Source organism: Melopsittacus undulatus, chromosome Z, assembly GCF_012275295.1.
Source record: "Melopsittacus undulatus isolate bMelUnd1 chromosome Z, bMelUnd1.mat.Z, whole genome shotgun sequence".
NCBI classification, from domain to species: domain Eukaryota; kingdom Metazoa; phylum Chordata; class Aves; order Psittaciformes; family Psittaculidae; genus Melopsittacus; species Melopsittacus undulatus.
Window position 1 is genome coordinate 63,028,596 of NC_047557.1, and position 26,593 is coordinate 63,055,188.

General features: G+C 38.4%; 2 protein-coding genes across 3 annotated transcripts in view; both read left to right on the forward strand.

Moving 5' to 3' along the window:
* Nucleotides 1–24,964, forward strand: part of DMXL1 (Dmx like 1) — an 82,244-nt gene extending 57,280 nt beyond the window's left edge. Inside the window, exons 30-45 of one of the 2 annotated variants that reach the window (XM_013127445.3) lie at nucleotides 348–526; nucleotides 4,552–4,691; nucleotides 5,022–5,107; nucleotides 6,928–7,129; nucleotides 8,373–8,490; nucleotides 9,751–9,813; nucleotides 10,807–10,893; nucleotides 11,540–11,661; nucleotides 11,774–11,915; nucleotides 16,878–16,938; nucleotides 17,543–17,670; nucleotides 17,836–17,928; nucleotides 18,388–18,479; nucleotides 19,771–19,823; nucleotides 20,796–21,013; nucleotides 21,378–24,964. In XM_013127445.3, the coding sequence (XP_012982899.2) occupies nucleotides 348–526; nucleotides 4,552–4,691; nucleotides 5,022–5,107; nucleotides 6,928–7,129; nucleotides 8,373–8,490; nucleotides 9,751–9,813; nucleotides 10,807–10,893; nucleotides 11,540–11,661; nucleotides 11,774–11,915; nucleotides 16,878–16,938; nucleotides 17,543–17,670; nucleotides 17,836–17,928; nucleotides 18,388–18,479; nucleotides 19,771–19,823; nucleotides 20,796–21,013; nucleotides 21,378–21,602 (2,009 nt within the window). In that variant the 3' untranslated portion in view covers nucleotides 21,603–24,964. The remainder of the gene's footprint in view (nucleotides 1–347; nucleotides 527–4,551; nucleotides 4,692–5,021; nucleotides 5,108–6,927; nucleotides 7,130–8,372; nucleotides 8,491–9,750; nucleotides 9,814–10,806; nucleotides 10,894–11,539; nucleotides 11,662–11,773; nucleotides 11,916–16,877; nucleotides 16,939–17,542; nucleotides 17,671–17,835; nucleotides 17,929–18,387; nucleotides 18,480–19,770; nucleotides 19,824–20,795; nucleotides 21,014–21,377) is intronic. The other variant, XM_005142973.4, reaches the window with a different exon arrangement.
* Nucleotides 24,965–26,318: 1,354 nt separating this feature from the next.
* Nucleotides 26,319–26,593, forward strand: part of TNFAIP8 (TNF alpha induced protein 8) — a 63,822-nt gene continuing 63,547 nt past the window's right edge. Inside the window, exon 1 of the mRNA XM_005142972.3 lies at nucleotides 26,319–26,347. Coding sequence (XP_005143029.1) covers nucleotide 26,347 — 1 coding nt within the window. The 5' untranslated portion in view covers nucleotides 26,319–26,346. The remainder of the gene's footprint in view (nucleotides 26,348–26,593) is intronic.

The following is a 26,593-nucleotide window of genomic DNA, read 5'->3' on the forward strand; positions in this document are numbered from 1 at the left end:
AAGCAAGCATAATTTATATTCAGTAGTGCTTATGAAAGTAATTTAGTTTTGTAGTATTGTTGCTCAAGCAACAATATTTGTCATCTTTGTTAGGAAAAATGCTTCTCCCACAGTTATGGGTGTATTCTACTGTACTATTTGTAGGGGGGATTTTCCCCTTCTAGAGTTTTAGTTATGCATTAGTTTTGCAAATTTGGGGATTAACATTATCTATGCTTATTTGCTACACAAATGTTGAGATAAAATTCTGAAAAATATAATAAGGAATATTTTTATTTTCCATTATAAACTCCTTTATTAAAAACAGTAGGGAGGTGGAGCGGACAATTTAAAGCAACATACTGTATTTTCTTCCTCTGCAGATGATGGAGAGAAACAACAAAAACGTTACAGACTGTCATCAGAAACATCTCCAAAAGAGAGTTCTCAGTTACCTGCATTGCCATTGGTAGACCAAGAATCTCCATTTTACAAAGAAAGATTTATTCCTCCTGAGCTCAGCATCTGGGATTATTTCATTGCAAAGGTAATTTTTTGCTCTTATGATAGTTAATTTTCTTCTGTCGTTTATGGAATGATGTTCTTATTTATTCTTAGTCTTTATTCTAGGTATTAATTTACATGTGTGATAAGCTGCCTGTTTTTATTACTCATCTTTAAACAGGGGAAGTTCAGGTTAGGTATGAAGTAGAAGTTCTTTGCTGTGATGTGGTGAGCTACTGGAACAGGTTGCTCAAAGAAGGTGAGAATGCTCCATCCCTGGCAGTGCCCAAGGGCACGTTGGACAGGAGACTTGAGCAACCTGGTCCCGTGGGAGATGTCCCAGCCCATGGCAGGGGGGTTGAAACTAGATGATCTTGAGGTCCTTTCCAACCTTAACTGTTCTATGATTCTGTATCAGCAAAATAAATACATAAGCAGTAATTTAGGAGCAAGAAAATTGCAAATACTTAATAACTCAGTGAGGCCCTCAGTGAGGCTTGTAAATGTTGAATGCTATAGGCAGGGGGTAGCATTTTCTTGTTGTTTAGTCCTCTGAGCCATTAGAAGAAATACAGAATATACACGGGGGGTTTTGGCTTCTCTGACAAATAACAAGCTTGTGTTAAGGACAAGCTCAAGAGAAACGTGCTAGGGCTTGAAGGATGGCGGACTAGGGAGGACTATCAATCTGTTGTTTCATTTGTGAGAAAGGATAGTTTAGACCCTGTCCCGCAGGAGAAAAAGGGTACTAGGGCAAGAGTTAGCAGAGCTCACTCACAGAGCTTCAGGTTAGATTCAAAATGCGAGGGGGTTGTAGCTGGGTTTGAACTATTGGACATTGTTCTAGTATTAATGAAGACCAGAAGGCCTCCTGCCTCCCAAGGGTGCCATCAGCATGCTCTGCTCGCTCCCTGAAATGCCTGTACACCAATGCACACAGTATGGGGAATAAACAGGAGGAGTTAGAAGTCTGTGTGTGATTTAAAGGTTATGATCTGGTGGCAGTTACAGAGACATGGTGGGACAGCTCACATGACCGGAATGTGCTCATGGATGGCTATGTCCTTTTTAGGAAAGATGGGTCAGCAAAGCGAGGTGGCGGAGTTGCTCTTTATGTGAGAGAGCGACTAGAATGTATTGAGTTCTGTCCAGGGGCAGATGAGGAGAAAGTGAAATGTCTGTGGGTACGAATTAAGGGACAGGCTGGTACAGGTGATACAGCTGTGGGGTCCATTATAGACCTCCTGATCAGGACGAAGGAGTTGATGAGACTTTCTACAGGCAACTGAAAGCAGCCTCGCGACTACATGCCTTAGTCCTCATGGGAGATTTTAACTACCCTGATATTTGCTGGAAGACTCACACAGCCAACCATTCACTGTCTAGGAGGTTCCTCCAGTGCATTGACGATAACTTCTTAATGCAAATGGTGGACAAACCAACTAGGAGAGGAGCGCTGCTAGATTTAGTACTCACCAAGAAGGAGGGTTTGGTTGAAGTGGTGATGGTCAATGACAGCCTTGGCTGCAGTGACCATGAGATGGTGGAGGAATAGAATACCTAGCAAGGCCACAGTTCTGGATTTCTGAAGGGCCAACTTTGGCCTCTTCAATCAACTGCTAAGGGAAGTCTCATGGGAAAGGGTACTAGGTGGTAAAGGGGCTCAAGATAGTAGCTCAGCGTTCAAGGACCACTTCTTCCAAGCTCAGGATAAGAGAATCCCAATGAGTAGGAAATCACGCCAAGGGGGCTAGGAGACCAGCGTAGTTAAACAAGGAGCTGCTGGGCAAACTCATGTGGAAAAAGAGAATCTATGGATTATGGAAGGAGGCACTGGCCACTTGGGAGGAATATAGGACAGTTGTTAAGAGGATGTAGGGAGGCAATTGGGACAGCTAAGGCCTCTTTGGAAATTAATCTTGCTAGTCGGGCTAAGGACAATAGAAAGGGCTTCTTCAAATACATAACAAATAAAACTAACACAAGAGGCAGTATAGGCCCACTGTTGAATGAGGTGGGTGTCCTGGAGACAGAGGATACAAAGAAGGCAGAGGTGCTGAATGCTTTCTTTGCCTCTGTCTTTACTCCTGCAGACTCTCCCCAGGGGCCCCAAATTCCTATAGCCCCAGAAGGAGTCAGGACAAAGGACGAGTTTGCTTTGGTAGATGAGGATTGGGTTAGGGATCAGCTATGCAATCTGGACATCTATAAATCAATGGGTCCGGATGGAATGCACCCACAGGTGCTGAGGGAGCTGGCGGAGGTCATTGCTAGGCCACGCTCCATCATCTTTGGTAAATCGTGGGAAACGGGAGAGGTGCCTGAGGATTGGAAGATGGCAAATGTCACACCAGTCTATAAGAAAGGCAAGAAGGAGGACCCAGATAATTATAGACCAGTCAGCCTTACCTCTGTCCCTGGAAAGGTGATGAAACAGCTTATTCTTGATGCCATCTCTAGACATATCAAGGATGAGGGGGTAATTAAGGACAGCCAACATGGTTTTATGAGGGGGAAGTCATGTTTGACCAATCTTACAGCCTTCTATGAGGAAGTGACTAAGTGGAGGGATGATGGTAGAGCAGTAGATGTAGTTTTTCTTGATTTCAGTAAGGCATTTGATACTGTCTCCCACAGCATCCTCATAGATAAGCTAAGGAAGTGTGGGCTTGACGATCAGGTAGTGAGGTGGATCAAGAACTGGTTGAAAGGAAGAAGGCAGAGAGTTATGGTCAATGGGGCAGGATCTAGCTGGAGGTCTGTGACTAGTGGAGTCCCTCAGGGGTCGGTGCTGGGACCAGTGCTGTTTGATGTTTTCATCAATGACCTGGATGAGAGAACTGAGTGTACCCTCAGCAAGTTCGCTGATGACTCTAAACTGGGAGGAGTGGCTGACACACCAGAAGGCTGTGTTGCCATTCAGTGAGACCTGGACAGGCTGGAGAGTTGGGCAGGGAGAAACTTGATGAAATTCAACAAGGGCAAGTGTAGAGTCTTGCACCTGGGGAAGAACAACCCCATGTACCAGTACAGGTTGGGGGTTGACCTGCTGGAAAGGAGTGAAGGGGAAAGGGACCTGGGGGTGCTGGTGGATAGGAGGATGACCATGAGCCAGCAATGTGCCCTTGTGGCCAAGAAGGCCAATGGCATCCTAGGGTGCATTAGAAAGGGTGTGGTTAGTAGGGCAAGAGAGGTTCTCCTCCCCCTCTACTCTGCCTTGGTGAGGCCGCATCTGGAATATTGCATCCAGTTCTGGGCCCCTCAGTTCAAGAAGGACAGGGAATTGCTTGAAAGAGTCCAGCACAGAGCCACAAAGATGATGAAGGGAGTGGAACACCTCCCTTATGAGGAGAGGCTGAGGGAGCTTGGTCTCTTTAGCTTGGAGAAGAGGAGACTGAGGGGTGACCTCATCAGTGTTTACAAATATGTAAAGGGTGGATGTCAGGATGATGGAGCTAGGCTTTTTTCAGTGATAACCAGTGATAGGAGAAGGGGCAATGGGTGTAAACTGGAGCATAGGAGGTTCCACGTGAACATCAGGAAGAACTTCTTTACTGTAAGAGTGTCAGAGCACTGGAACAGGTTGCCCAGGGAGGTTGTGGAGTCTCCTACATTGGAGATATTCAAGGCCCGCCTGGACAAGTTCCTGTGTGATGTACTCTAGGTTACCCTGTTCTTGCAGGGGGGTTGAACTAGATGATCTTTCGAGGTCCCTTCCAACCCTTGGGATTCTGTGTTCTATTTGTTATTTGATATAGCTGATGTGAATCTAAAGCAAAATATAAATTGGAAAACTGCTAGTAATTTCATTGTCAGCATTCAAGTTTTGAGTAATTAAAAGAGGTGTTAAAGTAGGCAATTCTCATGAACAGTTACCCTCTCATGAAGTATAAACTCCAAATGTTACTAACTGTAAGATATTCTGTCTGCTTTTTTTTGTCAAAGGCATTAGCTATTATAATGGTGTATTTTTTAAAAGATTAGATGTTATAATGGTGTATTTTTTAAAAGATGACTTAAAACTAAATATTGGTAAAGGATACTCAAAGAATATTTTTAAATTTTTAGCCTTTTCTTCCATCACAAAGTAGAGTGGAATATGATTCAGAAGAAAGTCAGGAAAGTCGTGAAGATGATGAAGATATTGATGGAGATGTCTTTGCATCAAATTCACATAATCAAGAGCATTCTAATTCAAATTCATACAGGTAAGTAATTCTTTAGAATGCAAGATGCTATGTAATGGCTAGACTTGCATTTCTGACCGCCTACTTTTGAGATAATAAACCAGTTACTTTGTTTTTCATGGCAGTACATTATCCAGACTTAGTAGTTAATATTTCACAATAATAATAATTTTATTAATACTTGGTATAGTGACTTCTGAATTCACAGTAATGCTAGTATTCTGAAACATGGTTTGTAGTTTTCAGCAGTTTATAATGAGGATTTAAAGCTCTAATTTTAAATCCTAACCATGAATAAATGAGAAATTTATTTTCCTATTAGTAAATGACTTACTAGTGCTTTCTTGTTAGTTGGTCACTGATGAGATTGGCAATGGTTCAGCTGGTACTTCACAATTTGAAGACTTTCTACCCTTTGGCTGGACATGATCTTTCAGGTAATAAGCAGCAGAGTTGTCTTTTTATACTTAACCACACTTAAAATCAGTAATGTGTTGAATAATATGTCAAGCTTTATTTTTAGCTCAGAAGTTCTTCATCTTTTTATGATCTTGGAATAATATGTATCACATAGGTATGTCTATGAAATAAAATGATGGGTGGACAAGATGTCTGTGTGATAAGTACTCAGTAGTTAGCAGAAGTCTGCATATGCAGGGCTTTTTTTTGCCTGTTAGTTGTACAAGAATGTTTGCAGTATTTATTTATTGGTGAAAACCTTATATTTTTTTTTGTAATTCAAGTTACAGTATTCCTTTTTTCATAGAATTGTGGAACAATTTGTGTTGGAAGAGACCTTAAAAGAGAGATCCAACCCATCTCTCATGGGCAGGGAACATCTTTCACTAAATCATGTTGCACAAAACTCCATCTAAGCTGGCCTTAAACACTTTCAGGGATGGGGCGTTTGCAAATTCTCTGTCAATTTGCTCAGATTTCTCACCATCCTCATTGCAAAAAAAAAAAAAAAAGTCTTCCTTCTGTCTAACCTAAATCTACTCTCTTCTAGTTTGAAAACATTATTCCTTCTGCTGTCAGTACAGGTCTTGGTAAATTCTTTCCCCATTGTTCTTGTAAGTCCCCTTTAAGTATTGAAATAAGGTCGCCCTGGAGACCTTCTTCTCAAAGCTGAACAACTCCAACTCTGTCAGCCTTTCTTCATATAATGGGTGTTCCAACCTTCTGACCTGCTCTAATAGGTCCCCGACTATCTTGTACTGGGCACCCCAGAGCTAGATGCAGTACTTCAGGAAAGGTTTCATGAGACTGAGTTAGAGGGAGTGAATCACCTCCCTCACCCTCCTGGGTGCCCATCTTTTTATATAGCTCAGGATGCTATTTGCTTTCTGGTCTGCAAATGGAAATTTGTTTTCTCAGGTACAATTTTTCATCCACTGGTATTCTTAAGTCTTTCTCAACAGGGCTGCTCTCAATACCTTCACCCCCACCTGCAGCCTGTATTGTTACTGGGGATTGCCCTGATCTGGATGCACTTGTTCTTGTGAATGAGCTTCAGGAGGTTCCCAAGGATTCCACTCTTCAAGCTTGCCAAGGTCCCTCTGAGTGGCATCCCTTCACTCCAGTAAATCGACTACACCACTCATCCTGGTGTTATCTGCAAACTTGCTGCACTCACTATCATTGCCTATATCATTACCAAAGATATTGAAGAGTACAGATCCTGATACGCGCCCATGAGGGATGCCACTTGTTGCTGATTTACATTTGACATAGAACCATTAATTCAAACTCTTTGATGCAGTCATTCAGCCAGTTCACTTATCCATCAAATAGTCCATCCATCAAATCCATATTGCTCCAGTTTAGAGGTAAGGATGTTGTGCAGGACCATGTCAAAGGCCTTACAGAAGTCAAAAGTGAAGGACATCAGTTGCTCTTCCCTTACCTACCAGTGCAGGCAGTCCATCATAGAATGCTACCAGGCTAGTCAGGCACAATTTGCTCTTTGTGAAGCCATACTGGTTTTCTCCTGTCAGCTGCCTGTCTTCCACATGCATTGACATAACTTCCAGGAGGATCTGTTCCATGATATTTAATATGTCACCACTGGAGAAGTCTGCTCCCCTCTTTAGCACAGAGCAGTTCATATTTTTTTTTTTAACTTGAGAATACCAAGTTGAGGTTTGAATAAAGCTTATTTTTGAAGATATTTGAAGTACACTTCAGCCTTCACCTCTGGAATTATCTTTGTCAAGGTTATAATGAAGGAAGGTTTTTTTTATTATTGTTTTTCTAGAGCTTCCAGTTAGCTCCCCGATATGCCATGCAGTGTTGAAAACACTACAGCGCTGGGAACACGTTCTCCTCCGACGTCTTGAGCTATATGGGGGTCCACCTCAACATTATATTTCAGTTCATGCTTCTGAAGATATCCTAGCTGCTGGTCCTGCATTGCTTCGCCACAAAACTTTACTTGAGCCTACAAACACTCCATTCAGGTGTGCCTAATTTCTGTAAACAGTAACTATAGTACCTTTAATATACTGTTAATGCATGTGATAAACCATAACTTTGATAACAATATAATTCCAGTTTCTGGAATTGCGGGTACACATCAGAACTCATGTATCACTGGTCCAAAGCAAGATCAGGAAAAGAATATCACAGGTTACAAATTTTTCAAAGTTTTTATTGAAGCTGAATGTACTGGATTTGATATCTCTGTGGAAGAACTATGGTTCACAATAAAATAATAGCAAATTTGCTCTGAGAGATAATTAAGGATGAGTGAAAATGGATTAAATAATTGGCCTGTCTGTGGAAGTAATAGGCGTATGTACTTACCAGTATCTTTTTGTAAAATCAGAGAAGAGATATTTACTCTTTATTATATTTGCATAGCTGTGACTTCACCTAATTGCATGTTCAGCCAGAAAAGTGTGCTCAGTTTCTTAAATTGTTAATTTTAAATAGATTTTTTTTTATTTTTTTCTAATAATGCTGTCAGCTGTGGTTGCAGAATTGACAGCTTGTCGTTCTTTTGTAAAATACCACACAGTTGTCACCGTTTTAGTAACTTGAGTTGGTTAAAAAGGAACAGTTTAACATGTATCTGCTGGCTGGCATTGTTTTTAAATTGTGATTTAACGTGATTCAGGGTTAGTGATTTAAATTGTGATTTAAAGTGATTCAGGTGATATTTTTTGGCCTACCATGGGCAGTTATATTTGTATTTATAATTATGCTTGAATTTCCAGTTTCTGCAGATAAGCATAAATATTTGAAGTCTGATCTGATTCTACAATCCTTCCAATTTTGTTAGTGAAAACTAATGATTTTTTCAGATGCTACGTAATTGATGTGTTCCTAGCAGGAAGTGCTAGTCATTCATTTTCCATGTGACTAAAGTACTCATTAGCAATAAACAAAAATCCATATTGTAAAGAATGAGGTGGGCTAACAAATTATCTTTATGCTGACCTTATTGTTCTGTAATCTCTTGAAGAGATTTTTCTCACTTGTCTCAAGATAGGAGGTAAAAATGCTACATGTTCTTTTCCATCTTTCTTCTGCATTTCATCTCACACATAGGTTTGTCAGGAGATGCTTCTGAATAGGTCCTGTACAGAGTTTAGAGACCTGTAGTTTTGCTTCAGCATTTCTTCTGACTGTAGCTTGATTAGACTAGAAGATACTGTAGTCTTATGATTGTGATGTAAATATTTTAACTTGGCTCTTTAGATCTAACAGTTACGTTGCACTATCAGTGAAGAGGCTCTGGCAGTATCTGGTTAAACAGGAAGAAATCCAGGAAACCTTTATCAGAAATATTTTTACAAAGAAGCAATGCCTTAATGAGGTTGGTATCTTGTATAAAATGCATAAAATATTTCAGGTCAATCTATAAGTTTTTACTTAAGTCATTTGTCTGATCTGTTTACTTCCTAGAGTACAATTGGATATCCACTTGGCTGTGACTCTAAATTGGCAGTATTCCATATTGAAAATCTTTGTCCATTGTTTCACTGAAAACCAAAATAGTCCTTCTTCAACAGTAGACTGATAGTTAGCACCACTTAGCTACAGTCATAGTCTTCATTAACATTAGTATAAAAGCTGCCTCAAAAGAACAAACTTTCAAATATCACTGATTAAAACCAGTAATCTAATCAGAGTTCTAGAAGTAGAACATCCTGGTTTTATCCGTTGGTTTCTGTCATGTTATGATTCAATTTTAGTAAGAAAAATAGTCATGGAACAGTTAATATTTCTGTCCCTGATAACTTGTTCCAGTGTCTAGCTGGATTCTGGGTTCCAGATTCAGTTAAATCTTTTAGAGCTGTGGTTCTGTAATGGAGTTTTTTGTTGTTTTGTTTTTCCCCCTCTTTTTTTAGTTGCTCCATTTCTATTTACTCCCAATAATTTGAATCAATCACTTGTATTACAGAAAAATACAGAGTAGTAAAAACATAGGAGAAATAAGATCTGAGCAAGTTCAAAAGCAGGAGAAAGTATTCATGACTAGTAAAACCATGGCAACAAAGAGTACAGTGTGAGCTAATCTTTGTCCTGTCACAACTAGAATATTAGCTTGTTTATTTGTGGCTAATTGTGTTCACTGCACTCTGCAGTTAAAAAGAAGATTGTTCATTTTTTTCTTGTCCTTTAAAAATGCACCTTTTCTGTTCATGTCCTGTGTTAATGCAGCCATGTTGCTATGCTGTATGGAAAGGTATTTTGGAGTATTTTAGATGTGCTTCATATGTTTTCAAATAGGATCATTGGCAGCATACTTGTGTTTGCTATATTTTATATCCTCTTGCCACAGGTAAAATGTTAGTGGAGGTCACTAATTTTTCAGTAAATTATACTTTTGAGATGGATAAGGTGCTGTTCCAATACAGAATAGGTAAATCAGTGTCTTCTGTACTGAATATAGCATTTAGAATCTAATTACTGCTACTATATAAAATAAGGGTGTATGTGAATGCAGACATACTGTTGTGTTTCAGTTGTTCTGTGTTGGTGTGAACAAAGGGGAATTAAAGCTTTCCTTGATACCTGCATGTTATGTCTTATCTATATTTTCTGTTCTGTGGTTGTTCTTTCCTTGGTGAAGTCATTAGAGGAGCACAATGAAACCATGAAAAATTCTGTGATGGAGGAGCCCATCATCAATAAGGTACACAGTAGTAATGCTCAAGTTAGTTAGACCTTACATCATGAAATATTTCCTTTTTGAAATGGTGCTGATATGATCTCCTTTAAAATATCTTTGCTGACATAGAAAAAGACAGTTTTGCAAGAGATTCAGTTAAACTATTGTTGTTATAGAGCCTATCTGAAGCTAAATGTATCTTAGAAAGCTAGATTAAACAACCAGGGAAGAACAATATCTATTATCAAACTCCACAGCTATGGAGTTTGAAGAGCTGAGATTGAGGTTTGTCTATGTGACAAAAATTTAGTAGTACTGCGGGAACATAGTACATATGGGACCTTTCACCAGTGTGAGCTGGCTAGCATAGTTGACTGTAAATAGAGGTAGTTAGCTGAAGTCAGAGCAGTTAATGTGATAGTAATTTGCTACTAAAAATTTTTGCTGAGCCTTAGTTTTAAGACAGTTGAAAGTGAGCTGTGTAACAACTTTATAGTGACTTTCTTGAAAGATTGGTATGAAAGACAAAAAGGGTACAATATTATGCCTAGAATTGCAAACACTATTCTTCAGTATTCTTTTACAAAACTTGTGAGAAGATACAAATGAAAACACTGTGGTGTTTGTGGGCTACCTTGTTGTTATTAACTATGCGATAAAACAGTATTAGCAAGAAGTGGAATCAGTCTTTTATTATTAGCACTCCGGGTGTGCATGTTGTCTCACTGGTTTTAGCATTCTTAAGTTGAAAAGCTTGAGAATGGACGCAGTACTGTGAGTTCTGTGGCAAATGACATTTCTGTTTTGCTGTGGCAAACCCAGCATGGCAGTGGGAAACTACATTATTACACATCAAAGAGGTGTTTGCAGGTTATATCTGTCATATTTTCATAGAATTAAAATTGAGAAAAAAATAGATTAAATATCATATGATCTAGTGTTTGGTCTCTGTTCTTCCAGTTAAAAGCACTGTTGCTTAGATGTTTGCCTTTAAACATGCTTTGCTTTTAAATACAGGTAGAAGCAGATACAGGATACCCAGGAAGCAAGGCAAGAATAATCCATAAAGAGTCTGACATCATTACTGCTTTTGCAGTCAATAAGGTGAGTGTAAAGGAGGTAGGATAATCTAATTGTGCTGTACTTCCACCTGATAAACAGATAGTAGTCCTGTTGTGCATGGGTGAGAGGTCTTTTACTGGCCATGCTGCTACAGCTTTGACTCTTAGCACTTCCTGTAATTACCTTTTCATAGTTAAACAGTTCTTTTTAGATTGTCTAAAAAGGCAGATTGTCTTTTTTCTCTTGTGCAATGGATTGAGAGAAGGGAGAAGCGGCCTCTACTTTTTTTTTTAAGCTTGTGTGTAGGAGCATTTTTCTTTTTCTATTGAAGACAACCAGGAATTCATCTTCTTCTGTTTAACCATTTAAGCCTTAAGAAGTGGACAAGAGGAGCTTGGTTGCAAGTATTATAGTATAGTGACCTCTTGTAAGCAAGAAGAAACTGGAGCTGTTTGAAATAGGTGTAAAATACAGATAGTGTGTGATGCTATCCCAGATGTAAACAGATTTCTAGAAAGAAATTGTCAAGATTAGACAGTTTAAATAGGTTTATAGCCATAAATATTTGGGTTTTGTAAATTGATTGTTTTTGCAAACAACTGTACCATAACAAGAGAAAATCTTTCAAAAAGCATTCTTTTGATTATTCCTTTTGTAACTGCCTTTGTGTGTGCTGCATTTTTTCCAGGCTAATCGGAACTGCATTGCAATAGCATCGAGTCATGACATACAAGAATTAGATGTTTCTGCAATTTTAGCTACACAAATCTATACCTGGGTTGATGATGATGTGGAAATAGAAAATAAAGGGTATATGTCTTCTGTTTCTAAAATCACAGCTTGACTGTGTTTAAATTGGTGTAACAAAGCATGGTATTTAATGTTTCTGTTTGGAATCTAACTTATGTTGTTTCATTTATAGGGCTGATGATTTCTTAGTTATACATGCTCGTGATGATCTGGTAAATGTTCAGGGAACCACTCCCTATACTCATAGTAGTCCCGGCACACCTATCAATATGCCTTGGCTTGGTAGTACACAAACTGGCAGGGGTGCATCTGTGGTAAGTTGCTTGTCAAAGATTAGCCTTATGTACTCTGTCTACTTCTCTCTTTTTTTGCTCAGTGTTGCTGGTTTTATTTTACAGTTAGCATGTAAGTAGATGGTTCTTTAGTGTGTGACCACGGTGAGCTGGAATTTTTATCTGATTAATAAGTTGAAACACTGCACAGAATTCAAGATACACCAACAAAGCAAGCCAGACTTTTTAGTGAAGCCATATTTGCTTTCTTAAGATACACTGTTTAAAAATAAAGAATCAGGGTTCAGGTAAGAGTTTGTAGCATAAATTGTTCTCTAATGACTTGAAGCCAATGCTGTATCTAAAAAGCATATATGCAGGAGATTTCAGGATGTAAATTTGTAAAGATTAGGTAGAAATATTTGTGTCAAATATTGAGCTAGATTTCCATTTTAAGCATAATCTTAAGTTTCATTCTGAGTTCCAGACTATTCCAGTTTTTATTTAAAAGTAAAGATTTAACTTCTCTAATACGAAGTACCACTGTAATGCACTGTTTACTAGTAGGAGCCTGTATTGTGGAAAGGACAGTGAATGAAATGCTAAAGGAGATTTCACTGGCAGGACAGAGGCTCCGAAAGAAATAAGTTAAACTCTGGAAACTGAGCAGCTTGAACGTGAGGAAAATGGGGTCCTTGGTTTTCATGAAAGTAGGGAAGCCAGGACTGCAAATACACGATCAGCTGCAAACATCATGTGTAGTTTGAGCTGCACATTCTGCTGATGTATGACTGTTTATCTCCAAAGCTGTTGTCAGCTCTGTTGTCTTTGAAATGCTGTGTAGTTTTGCTATAATCCTGCTTAGTTGTGTTATTAAATATCTCACTTCTGAAGATCATGGTTTAGATGAGACAATCAGTTTCACTGCTCAGCATTTCTGAAATATGCTAGAGTGAGGGACACCCAGTGAAGTGTGACTGTCCACATGAGTAAATTGATCCTTCTTTTCATAGAGATGATATCTCTATGAGCACAAGGGGAGTTCTACTTTTAGAAATAAATTGTCTCTGGAGTGAAGCCTTGCCCTGAGCAAAAAGCTCTTAGCTCAAATTTAATTCAGATAAAATGATAATTCTAGTCTGGCCATTGTCATACTTGCTTACTATGCACCATAGATGCTCTCTAATAATGCAGATCTGTTGATTAGTTATCTGGGAGATGCTTATTTTGAGCCACTTAACTGAAATGGTCAGACAAGACACCTATACCTCACAGCATGTCTGCACATAGATGTGGAGGTTTCCTGGATAACTGAATACATTAAGTCTTGTGACTTGACTGCACTTTGTGGCATTTTAACAGCTCACAGGAAGTCCGTAAGTGGTAGAAGAATGAAATGTGAATTCATATTGTAGTTGATTTTTGAAATGATTTGGTGATCAGGAGTAGTAAATAAGGATTAAATAAGAATTATAAGAGCAATGATGTTACCCACACATGGAAGTGGGTATTGTGCCAGTACCTACACCTCTCCCTTCTGTTTAGGAACTACTGATCCTCGTTGCCAGTTTTGCAGCTCTGGTTTTACAGTTGGGTCTCTTCTGCAAGTATTCTTTGAATGCTTTTGCCACTTCCTTCTCTCACTTCTATTTTTATATATTCGTATATGTGTATATATACATGCAGAGATGTGTCCAGAATTTTGTGTGTGTGTGTTCCTTAACAAAGTAATTACATAATAATCTATTAATGTAAACTATTCTTACATGGCCTTTTATATGTAACAAAATGTTACCCAAGGAAATATGGCTGTGCTTGTGTTGAATGTGTTTGCTATCAAGCTTCAGACCTAAATTCTATGTGGCATGCTGCTTGACTTTGGCAGAGCAGAGAACTAGCCATAGCGTATGATGACACATGTCCACTAGAGAGAGGAGCAAAGGTACTGAGTGAAGGACAAAGGAAACGAAGGAAGATACAGGGATTCTTGGGAGGAAGTACATTTACTGCTGAAGGACTCAAATCTGGAAGAGAACCAGCTCCTCCAAAATCTTTCTTTTGCTACTATTTGTTACTTTGTTCCTTCAGATACTGCTTTTGATCCTTGTTCTGATCTTTGCTTTTCCATAATTGGCAGACCATTTAATAAGTACAGTCCACTGTTCTTTACCGTTACTGGCTTTTCAGTCTTGCTTCACTTCCATCAGCAAGGGAAACTATTGGACTTACAATACGTGGGTAGTAAATATTTCATTAGCTCTAAGGTTTTTCTGTTACCGTCCTTCACTGTTTCCTCTTGCACAGTTTATACAAGGTAAGTAAGGAGGCTCAGCACAAGATCATTCTGTGTGATTACACAGTTCTTACATGAGGTGTTTCTAAGAGGATACTGACGTAAATAGTGCATTCTGTCAGCTTTGAAACTCAGGTAATGTCCAACAGTTTGTCTTCCAAGCCAGTATGACTGATACCAATAATCACCAGTTTAATAATAGGTGGGTTGAATTTTAAGCTTTTTTATTCTTCAGTTTTACTGCACATTAGACCCAAAGCACCCAACTGTCTAACAGTCAGTGTTCGAGGCATCAGCTATTGTTAAGGAGAAACTGAAGGCTAGCAGTATCCAATGCCAGTTATATTGGTAATTGGAAGTATTTGCATTTGATAATGATTTGTTTGATTCTAAATCAGGCACTGCACCAGAGAGTTATGTTAGTATTGTCTTTCAAAGGCACATTTCTATATGCTTGCATTTTTCCAGAGCATTATGTGATCATGATGCATGCTTGTTTGTTGAATGAAGGAAAATGACTTCCATTGACTTCTGGGTAAAAGTTAGTAGGTATAAAACTCAACAACACAGCCCTTCATTTTGGGGAGAAAATAGAATGAGCATGAATAATTGTTCTTTCACTTACACAGACATAAACTGTAAGTTTAGAGAGCTGAGTATTGCAATTTTTTTACTGATTTGTGTATAGACTAATGTTTGAAGAATATAATCCTCTGTTGTCCTAAATCTTATAATTCATATGTTGTCTAAATCTTCTTTCAAAATTGTAGAGTCCTAGAACGGGTTGGGTCAGATTTTCAAAGGTCATCTAGTCCAACCCCCCTGCAATGAGCAAGGATATCTTCAACTAGATCAGGTTACCCAGAACCACATTCAGCCAAAATACGATTGAGAGGATTGCAATTAGTCCACTAATCCAAATACCAGGAAATTTTAACAAGAAAATAAATTATTTCCCTGAAAGTGTTTCTTTCCTTCTTTTTGTTTGCAAACTGAAAGTTAGGAAAATATTGCTTTTCAATTCCTTGGAACATATTTAGTAATATGAAACAAGTAAAAATTATTTATTAGTACCAGTCTCCCAGTTCACACCCTGATATAACTGGAGGCCAGGTGAGAATGACATACTTAAAATACTTGATCTGTTATTTACTGTTTCAGTGACAAAATAGTGGCAGAATGCTGTATAAAATTTGAGCAGTTGAAAATCAGGGTTAGACTTGATTGCCGCGGCCAGGTGGAGGGGAGAAAACACCGATACGATGTAGGTTCACAAAATGCTCCGTTTATTGATTACAAGGCTGCTCTTAATATACTGTCTTACACGCGATCACGCATTACTTGATTGGCTGCTTCACTTTGCCCACGAGGGATACATGCTCCCCTTTACCTCTCCTGATTGGTTTCACACCTTTGCTTCAGCTTAGCGTTACATCATGCTTCTGCAATTACTGGCATCTTGTTATTGCATTACTGTTTTGCTGATCTTGACACTTCTTCCTCTTTTAACCTGGGGTCATAAGTTCACTTTCTCACAGCTTGCTGTAGGCCTGTTCAAGCGCCCATGCTCGACCCCCAACACTTGATGATCCTAAAAGGTCTTTTCCAACCTAAATGGTTCTGTGAAAGTTCACTGCCAGCTAGTTACTGATGCATAAGAAAGTGGTATGCTGCTGTACTGAAACTGAGTGCTCTGGCAACAGGTTATTTGTGCTGTCATTTAAAGTTAAAACCTAGCACAAATATGAATTTATGCCGTCTTTTCCGCCAAATGTGTAAATAGTACATGCATGAGTAAACTGAATCCAACGATTTGCTGAAGAGAGTCCTCAAAGTAGCCAGATGAGAAGAACTAACAGGAAACAAAAGAATGAAAACTTGATTTGACATACATTAATAGAAGCAAGAGAAGAGACGTGCAAGGAAAATACAGATAAATTTCCCTGGTGAAAAGCCTCTACCAGTTCTTTCCTGTTGTGGGTTGGACTTACTTAATTAGATGAGGTTTTTATCTTAACTGTCTTAATGTCTCCACTCCATTTATTTAACTCTTTCCAGTTATGGATTAATCAGCTAAGAATCAGCATTCTTGGCGTAGTACCTTGCTCTAAGCAAAGTTTGGAATTTAGGAACAAAAGTGCTACTGAAAATCCATTGGATCTGTACTAGCAAAATTATAAATGCTTTTGAAGAATCTTTGATTTAGCAGTTGTCAGGTATATTGCTTATTCTGGATGGCTGCAAATAATCACTTTTCAGTCAATGACAATGAATTAACTAGACTTGAAAACAAATATATTCCTTCCTATTTTTTTACTTCTTTTAAAGTTTGTTTACCTCTTTCTTTACATGCTTCTGCCTCTCTCTTGCTTATCTTACAATATTCAGGAATATTCCAATAAATTTAATGGAATCAGAAAGGAATTGGCAAGAAAAGAGGTAAGACTGCAGTCTAAGGAGTGTTTATATTTGGATCCATAAATCTCTGAAGGAAAAAGTTAATATTTACCTAGATGTATAAAGTTGCAAAAATATTAAGATCTACACTAGTCTTGAAGAAATTGACTTCTGTCTGCATTTCTAAACTGAATACTTGCTTTCAGTAGGAATTTTGATAGGAAACAATTCTGTGTGATCAGTAATTATTCTAGTTCAGTAAATTCTTTTTCAGTAGTATTGTTTAATTTTATTCTATTCTGTATATTGAACAGATGCTCAAGAAGGCTATTAATAATATCAGAAGAATGGCTTCTCATCCAACATTACCATATTGTAAGTTCAGTTTTGCCAAGAAAAAGAGAGGTTAGCTAAAGATGATAAACTTACTGGCCTTGTTTCTTAGTATGCTATTTTGTACTAGCACAGCAATCTATTATATGTTTTAAAAGTTAATTATAAGCCCTATTTTACTGAAACGGCTTTTCCTTTCCCCAGAGAAAGTATGGGGGATATAGAATAGCCTTTAGAAAAAGTGATTTTTTTTCTATTTTTTTTTTAAATGAACAGAAGTACTTATTTCTGTTTTATTTGTGACTTGGGTAAAAGATAGCATGAAAATAGGTAAAAAATAGTATGAAAAAGATACTATGTCCCAAGTAAATAGCTTTTTATTTCAGTACCATCTAAATACTGTTCTTAAACAATGAGTAAGTATAGTTCAATGATGTTTGAATACATTAAACAACGACTTAAAACAGTTTTAAGTTTCAGTGATACACATTACTATATTATGCTGTATACTATGGCACATGCTATGGAACTAGTTAATTTGAGGATGTTATGGGCTGGTGTGAGATTTCTTAACATTTTGGAAGCAGCCTTCCTGCTCAACTGCTACAACATCTGTGAAAAGTCGTGTAAATAATTTCTGTTGCAGACCTGACAGGTGCTCAAGATGGAAGTGTAAGAATGTTTGAATGGGGTCATGCACAGCAAATCACATGTTTTCGGTCCGGTGGCAACTCAAGGGTAACTCGAATGAGATTCAATTACCAAGGAAATAAGGTAACTGATAGAAAGCACTGTACTTGCCCTCTTTTCCCCCTCTTCTAATATAATTGTAAACTAGCAGAAGCAACACATGCTTCAAATCTAAGATGTTTCCCTGAATTGTGGATAATTCCTCTATAATATATACATATGTATTTACAATTAGTTCCTCTTTTTCAGTTTGGAATTGTTGATGCTGATGGATATATAAGTTTATATCAAACAAACTGGAAATGTTGTCCACTTACTGGTACTTCACCTAAACCATATTTGGTAAGCTGAAAACTAAATTTGCTTCTATAAACTTGTGTTGTGCTCTCTTATTTCCTTCCTCCTTTGGAATAGTTAAAAGAGGGCAGGGACCGTGTTGATAACCAGTATTAATCAAGATTTAGCAATATAATGTTGACATCTTGTGATCCACGTTATGGCTGAGTTCTTAAATCCTAGTAATAATTACTAAGTTGGAAAGAAGAAAATGCAGTGTTAGATCTAAACTTTGTTTTTTGAGACTTGTCAATAGTTGTCAATTGTTAATTATCAAAAATGCAGGACTAGAAAGTATATTTATATGAAAAATTAAAGAGTATCAGAAGGCATTTACATCCTTTTATAAGTCTGCATTCTCTAAACTGTTTTCTAAACAGCTTAGATTCTTGAGGAAGCTCTAGATTTTATACTTGCATAAAATCAAGTACTTTTGTAATTAATTTCTAAACTGCAATTTTTCAGACTTGGCAGTGTCATAATAAGACAGCCAATGACTTTGTTTTCATCAGTTCATCATCTTTGATAGCCACAGCAGGATCATCTTCTGACAACAGGTAAGAACTGCTGTGATAATGCATAAAAATTAAGTGGTACTATGTTTTCTCTCCTTCCCTCATTTTTTCTTTTGATGACTCTTCTCAAGCAGTGTAAAAGAAATATGAATACTCCTGCTCTTTTTACTTCTTTGTGGGAGGGGAAGAGAAGCAATGTTTGCAGCTAAATTCCATGTGCCTATTAAAGGAGGTACGGAGGATTTGTGCTTCCCTATAGAACATGTTCCGTATGAGTAGGGAAAGTAGTGAAGGAGGTGGTGATCTCTTTTGCTGGTATCCAGCAACAGGATGTGTGGGGCTGCTTCAAAGCTGTGCCGGAAAGTGCTGCAGAATGGACTCAGTCATAGATCAATATGATCAGACAAAAAGCCATTTATTGCAAAGCATTAACTCCTTATATACTATTGCTTACACACACCTACAGCAATTTGGCATATCATGATTGGATACTTGTCCTGAAGATACTTAGTCAACCATATAATTGGTTAAGCACAGGTGTGAGAACTTGACCTCGAAAGCTTGCCAACAGTCCACAGTTCTCATAACTCAGTGAATTCCATCTTCTTATCTTGCTTGCTTAGGCTTCCTTGGGCCTCTCACGGCTTTGCAGTATCTTTCAGAGTTATTCAGAGTTCATGTACCAAATATCCATTCTCCTATGAGAACACTGTCTCCACAGGAAAGGTTTAGACTGGACTTTAGGAAGAATTTCTTTACGGAGAGGGTGGTCAAGGACTATGTGCCAAGCCTGTCTGTGCCTAAGAGGCATTTGGACAATGTCCTTAATAACAGCCTTTAAGTTTTGGTTAGCCCTGAAAGGGTTAGGCAGTTGGATAATTATAGGTCAGTTCCAACTGAACAATTCTGTTCTATTCATACAAGCCTGTCTTAAATTACTTTTGTAGATGTAGAGGGTTGGCATAGGTTTACATTTCACACTCATTAGGTAAGTTTTCATCAAGAAATGGCAAAACCTGCTAACATTCAGGTGAATTTAGCTACACAAAAATTGTAATCTCAGTATGAATCCTTTATGAGAAATATTAGTCATGGAATGATTGTGTACAGTGCATGTTCTCACAGTATTTGTACAATCACGGAAGTAATTTGGAGTCTGCTCAAAAGTTATTATTGAAAGTCTGCTTACAATGCTTTTATGCCTGAAACAACCTTTAAGGCTCAGATGACTTTTAAAGTGTTAAAATACTTCAGGTCATTTGTTCCTGAATTAAAATGTTTTGGGGTTTTACTTGTTGATTTTTTTGTTTTGTTTTGTTTTTTTCCCCTACAGAAATATTTGTCTTTGGGATACTTTGGTTTCACCTACAAATAGCTTGGTGCATGGTAAGTAAAATTAAATAAAACCATCAAAATACTTAATCACACTGTGATTGTGTCTGTATGGAAAAGTTATTGTAGAAAATAATTTGAATACTGGCAGTGAGACATCTTTCACAGTCCTGAGTATACCAGCAGGAATATAAAAACAGATTCTTGAGAAATTTAGTGCTTTATGCAAATGTTTAGTTTCATGGACATGTGCACCTTCCTTTGCATAGCTTGTACCTTTGCGCACCACAAGTGCAGCCCTTGACAGCCAGACATCTGTGACTTCTGTTCCTTTTTAAAAGATTGTGAGCAACTGCTTGTAGTGACTAGCATGTAGGGAAGACAATAGCTGTAACGTTCTAGAAGCTATAGTTTTTAGCATAGTTATGAGATACGTATTTTCAGGATATGCATTCACACCCTTCAGTTTAAGGTTCCTATGGCTGTGTCTGTACTCATAAATCAGAGAGGCCCCACTCAAAATTTATTAGTTAAGTGTTAGACCAAATACTGACACTATAAAGATAGCATTGAGCACTGAGCACAGTTACATTATGTGTTTGGAAAATGTGCGAGGACTTGTTTTTTATAAACCTAAAATAGCCATTTGAAACTTGCAAAGATACTTGGGCAAGTGATTTAGGAGGACATCTTTTACAGGAAACATATGCCTTAAATTATCAACAGTAGAGAGTTTGAAAAGAATCTGTTTCTGGTCAAGGCTTAATAATTTATGATTGCACAGGGATAGAGAAAGGATGTGATTTTTTTTTTCATACAGTTTGCAACTGCTTGAGAATACTGAAACTTCAAGATGTCTAATGTGAACCTGGGCTTTAATATTTATGGTACTGCAATAAATGGACTGGTTGTGCTCAGTTGGATTACTAAAGTAACTGTTGCTACTGTCTTGAAACATTACAGCTTGATAGAAAATTGAAGTTAGTATAGTATGTTTTATTTAAATTACTTTGCTTTGGTTTTCAGCTTTTATCTGTCATGATAGTGGAGCAACTGTGCTAGCATATGCTCCAAAACATCAGCTGTTAATCTCTGGAGGCAGAAAAGGCTTTACATGTATAATTGATCTTCGACAAAAACAGCAGCAACAGTTACTCCAGAGTCATGATTCTTCAGTCAAAGCGATTGCTGTTGATCCCACAGAAGAGTATTTTGTCACAGGATCTGCTGAAGGCAACATAAAGGTATTAATGAAGGGAAAGGAACAGATGGTGATGGAATGTAAATTCAAAAAGAATCTTGCATAGGTGTGGAATAATCAGATATGTCATGTTTTATCAACCCTGACTTTTCACTATTACTAATGTAATTATGAAATTTTAGTCTCACAGTCCTCCTTGTTAGTCTCACTTTAGTTCTCATATATACTCATTAAAGAAAATGAGTAATAATATTCTATAACTGTATCATTACAGATTGCTACCTATCTTTTCATTTACAGTTAATGTCAGAAAAGTTAATGTGAATTTCTCTATGACTCATTACTGGTAAATTTTAAGATCACAGTAATTATCCTTATATGAAGTAGATGTTTTGATGCTTTTTCAGGTGTGGAGTCTGTCTACATTTAATCTTCTTCACACTTTCGTCAATGAGCATGCTCGACAGTCTCTCTTCAGAAACATTGGGACAGGAGTCATGCAAATTGAGACAGGACCAGCAAATCACATATTCTCCTGTGGTGCTGATGGAACAGTAAAGATGAGGATCTTGCCTGATAGATTAAGCCCTTTAAATGATGTGTTAAAAAATGATGTGAAATTTATGATGTAGTATTTTTCTCAGAACAGTGTATAACATTCCCCTTCTACCATCCCTGAAAATATTTTTCCTGGAACTAGCCAACAAAGCAGATACACAATGATAGCTTGTGCCACAAAGATGCACTTTTTGGGTTTTTTTTGCCCCCATATTTATTACCTGAAACTTTAAGTCCCTGATGCACTGATGCCTTAAGGATTAGCAAGGTTCTTCAGACTTTGATTGTTGCCTGAAATAAAAGCTATATATGGCTCCAAATTATATAGTTATAATACTATTAAGATGTTGCTGAAGTAGTTTACTCTTTCTTTTGAGGTAGTTACACTCCCACCTTGTGCATAGCCTCTGTCCAGAGGGAAACCAGATGATGTTACTCTTTCACTGTGGTGACTATTACAACTGTCTCTCTTCTGAATTCTAGTCAGCTGACATTAAAGCATTTTACCTATGTATAGAAGAGAAAGCCAGAGTCCTGGCCATGCAAGCATTCATATAATAAGCCACTATCTGTCTCCATTCCTGGAAGCCAGGCTGTTTACCTCTCTAACTTGCCTGATCTCCTTCCTCTGATCTAGGATATAAGAAACTGAAAGATGTTCTGTGACTTGAATCACTGCCATCAGGATGGCAGGCTTACCTATTAAAAAGAAATATATTTTTTACCCTGAACACTCCCTTTACAAATATCTGTAAATATTAACATATATCTTCCTAGTAAAATAGTCAAGATTGTGTGAAGATTCAGTCTTGATCAAAAAGATGCAGGAAGATACATACTGCTTTAGGATATGGCACTAGAATTTCTTCAAAGACTATTTATTTACATGTCTGTAGAGGGGAATAAAATAATTTATTTTTACATTTTTTTCCAGTAAGACTTTTATTTAGCCCAAAGATACTCAGTTCACACTTAGCACTTATGTTCTTGTTTGTCTGCTTTTCCTAAGTACTTTACAAAAAAAGAAAAAGTAAAAAACTTCAACAGCAAAGTACTTTAATTCTATCTTTGTATGTATGTTTACATCTGGTATAAAATGAAAGACAAAATATTTTGGAAAATATAGATGGGTTTTTTTGCCAAAATATTAAACCGCATAACTTAAATGTTTGACCAAATTATTAATGCACAAAGCCTTTTACTTTTTTGTTTTGTTAGCTTAAAACTGTTTCTGTAAGTATTTTAGTTTACTTTTCCTGACTTGAGAGCCTGACAAAGGTTTAATTTGTAAATTAGATGTGAGGCTGGATTACTTGAATGCTGATGGTGTACTTTTTGCTAAAAGATATTTTGTGAAATATAGCACCAAGATACTAACTGTAAAATAAACTTGTCAAATTAGAAACTATGGGGATAAATAAAGCATAGCAGAAATGAAGGGCTTGCAAAACGAACTTTATAACATTCTCAGGATGCTTTTCTCTTAAGAATATAAAATTGTTTAAAAAGATTTTATAAAATGTATTAAGGTCATTTTAAATATATGTTTCGCAGGTTGCAGTGCAAACACTATGAAGGTCTTTATGCACATAACCTAATTTTTCAGATTGTGCAATAAAAAGAATGTGAATATTTTGCCATGAAGAAACATGTGACAGCATTTCAAACTGGTACAGCTGTTCAGTGTAATTGTAATTGCTCTACCACACTTTACACATTGAAATATATATTGATCTCAAAGCAGTTTAAGTACAGTGGTGGACCAGAAAAGTGACTGACTAAAATTGATAACACCTTACCAGACTTGCCCAATGTGTATGTCATATCTGCTCAGTGGCTGAGTTTCTAATATTCCTTATGCTTATCAAAGAAGGAAAACAATGGAGTTAACAGTAGCACACTCCTTTGGAATCAACTGAAACCCTGACTGTATTGCTGCTTATTTACATGCATTAGTTTTATGCACCCACGGAACTAATAAAGTTACATTCAAAAAAGAAAAATGTGCAAAAATCATGGCAATATTATATAATTATGATGTCCTTGATGTTTTGTCCTTAAATATTTATCTCATTAGCTTTAGTATTTCAAGCTCAGTTTATTGTACTGGCAATCACAAAAAGCTGTCCTATCATCTGCAAACTGAGCAGATTTCATATGTAATTTGCCAAGACATATGATGTTGTCATTTTTTCTGAGTAGAGCTGCACTGTGAATAATCCTGGCAAATTTAGTCTTATACCAGAAAACTACTGACTGTGAGCAGGCATTTTTCAATAATGCTTATAGTTGCCATAAGCTACTCTCAAAATGAAATTATGTAAAATCAAGATATATTTGCCACACCCTCATAATCTACCCAATAAATCCTGCAGAAACTCAACCTTTTAGAGTTCCATGTTCCTGCTACTTCATTTAAAAATTAGTTGTTTGCTTGTATAATGTTTATTGGTGTTTAACAATTATAGTAAGTCAAATTACTGGTAACTTTCTTGTAATGATGCAATCAATTAGTTAACTTCTGTTGTATATGAAACGTTCAAAGGGACACTCTCAACTTTAAATCTAGTCTAATTGGGGAAAACTAAGCTCAGCAGTCTTTCAGCTGCAGCCCTTAAACTTTTCCAGTGACTTCTGCCCTCCGGCAGTTAATACATTCTGCCTGTTGCTATGCAGGTTACTCAAACAGAAGGGTAACAGTGGCTACACAGAGGGATTGTGTGCTTGAAGTAGCCATGTGCACAAATTGAACTTAAACTTTTTGTTTGCCAGTCCTTAGTCAACAATAATTCCATGTCCAGGCAAAATAGCTTGTAGTTGATAATGTCCCTTTCAAAATATCATAGATTAGCAGCTGTGATGTGTTTGTTTATGTAACAATACATAATACAATCGGAGTGTGTCATTCTTGTGTTGCCAATTCAGTTACCTCAAACAGGTATACTATCCCAGTTCTTTACCATTACTTTGTAACCTGTGAGAGTTAAAACTGGCCATCAGGGTACTTAAACTGGCTTGCTGTGTGACTTTCAACTAGAAAATTCTCAGCTTACAGCTGATGTTGTGGGATGGTTATGGATAAAGATGGATAGTGGAATAGATGCAGATTTTGTACCATGCTGCTGTGGCGCAAGGTGAGTTTATACATGTTCTACTGCATTTTAGAAAACTCACTATCAGTTACAGGAAATAAACTGTTGAGATACGCTACATTAGGTACCACTCCTTTCCTCTTAAGAGCACTGAGTGTTAGATTAGTTGCAATAGGTATTAAAAAAGTAAGTGATTAAAAGGAAATAAGCTCGGAGATGATGTGTTCTCCAAGGTAATTTTTTCAAATGTTTATTTTTACTAAAAATAGTAAAACCACCACTAATGGCAGGTTCAGCACACTGATTAAACTACTTTCTATAAAATAAAAAGATTGATTTACTAAGTTTCTTGGTGTTTCTTATTTCTCCCCATTTTAGCTATAAAATCTGCATGCGTTTGGCCTTTCTCCTTTTCTGTCTTATTTTTAAATAACTTAGCTTTAACAATGTTTTTTTTTGGGGGGGGGGGGTTGGTTGGATTTTTTTTAGGGTTATTTCCTTGCGGGGGAGGGGGGGTTGTAGTGTGTGGTTGTGAGTTTGGGGTTTTTTTATTGTTCTGTTTGTTCAATGCATAACTATCAGTTGTAATCAGTTCTAATTCATTTTTTATGGGTATAAGGCTGATGTTTCTGTTACTCTACAACTTTTAACCCCTTTTCTGCTTCCTCTAAACTTGAAAGCCTGTGATAGCTGTTGAGAACCTCACCTCTTAATTGTCCCACCTATGGGATGAGTTTATACACTAGGCAGCAGCCTGCTTCCAAAATTAACACAAGGTGTGACCAGCAGGTTAAAGGAGGTGATCCTGCCACTCTGCTCTTGTGAGACCTCACCTGGAGTATTGTGTGCAGTTCTGGTGTCCTCAACATAAAAAGGACATGGAACTGTTGGAACAAGTCCCGAGGAGGGTCACGAGGATGATCAGGGGACTGGAGCACCTCCCATATGAAGACAGGCTGAGAAAGTTGGGGCTGTTCAGCCTGGAGAAGAGAAGGCTGTGTGGAGACCTCATAGCAGCCTTCCAGTGTCTGAAGGGGTCTATACGGATACCAGAGAGGGACTCTTCATTGGAGGCTATCAGAATAGAACAAGAGGGAATGGTTTTATGCTGGAAGAGGGTAGATTTGGGTTAAATATACATAAAATCTTCACTGTGAGGCTGGTGAGGCACTGGAATGGGTTGCCCAAAGGAATGGTAAATGCTGCAGCCCTGGTGGCGTTCAAGGCCAGGTTGGACAGAGCCTTGGGTGACATGGTCTAGTCTGAGGCATCCCTGCCCATAGCAGGAGGTTGGGGCTATTTGCTCTTAAGGTCCTTCCCAACCCTAACCACACCATGATTCTATCTCATTCAGCTCACTGGTACGAAAGAACAGTTTTATTCGGGGCTTGCTCTTGCAACAGTTGGAACTCCTCAGGTTCCAACGCAGGGAAAGAAGCGAAGAAAAGATGGCCCAGCAGCCTAGCACCGCCACCGCGCTTTCCTTCGGGGTTGTGCTCACCCTCTCTCTTCCCCCTGATGCTCTCCCCGGTGTGCGCCCCGGGGGCAGGCGGCCGGGCCGAGAAGGCGGGGGCACAGCCTGCTCTCCCGGGCCGCGCCCCGCCCAGTCCCGCTGCCGAAGAGAGCTGGGGCTGCCTCAGCCGCGCCCGCGCCGCCTCAGCATCGCCGAGCCCGCAGCTCCCGCAGCCAGCCCCGAGGAGGCGCCGCCGCCGCCCCGCGTCCACACAGTAAGTGCCACCGGTAACTCCGAGCCGGACGGCCCTGGCCCAGAGCGGGACACCGCGCCGGGGCCTGGCATTGTCCCCGGCAGCCTCACAGCCGAGGGAACAGACGTGGGGGCCCGGCGCTGCAAGTGGGAAGCGGAGCTGGGCTGCCCCCGAGTTACTCAGGACTCGACACGCGGGGGGAAGTGCGGTGTCTGGGGCAGAGGGAGCTCAAGGAATCCCCGCCGGGCCGGGGCTGGAGCCGGAACG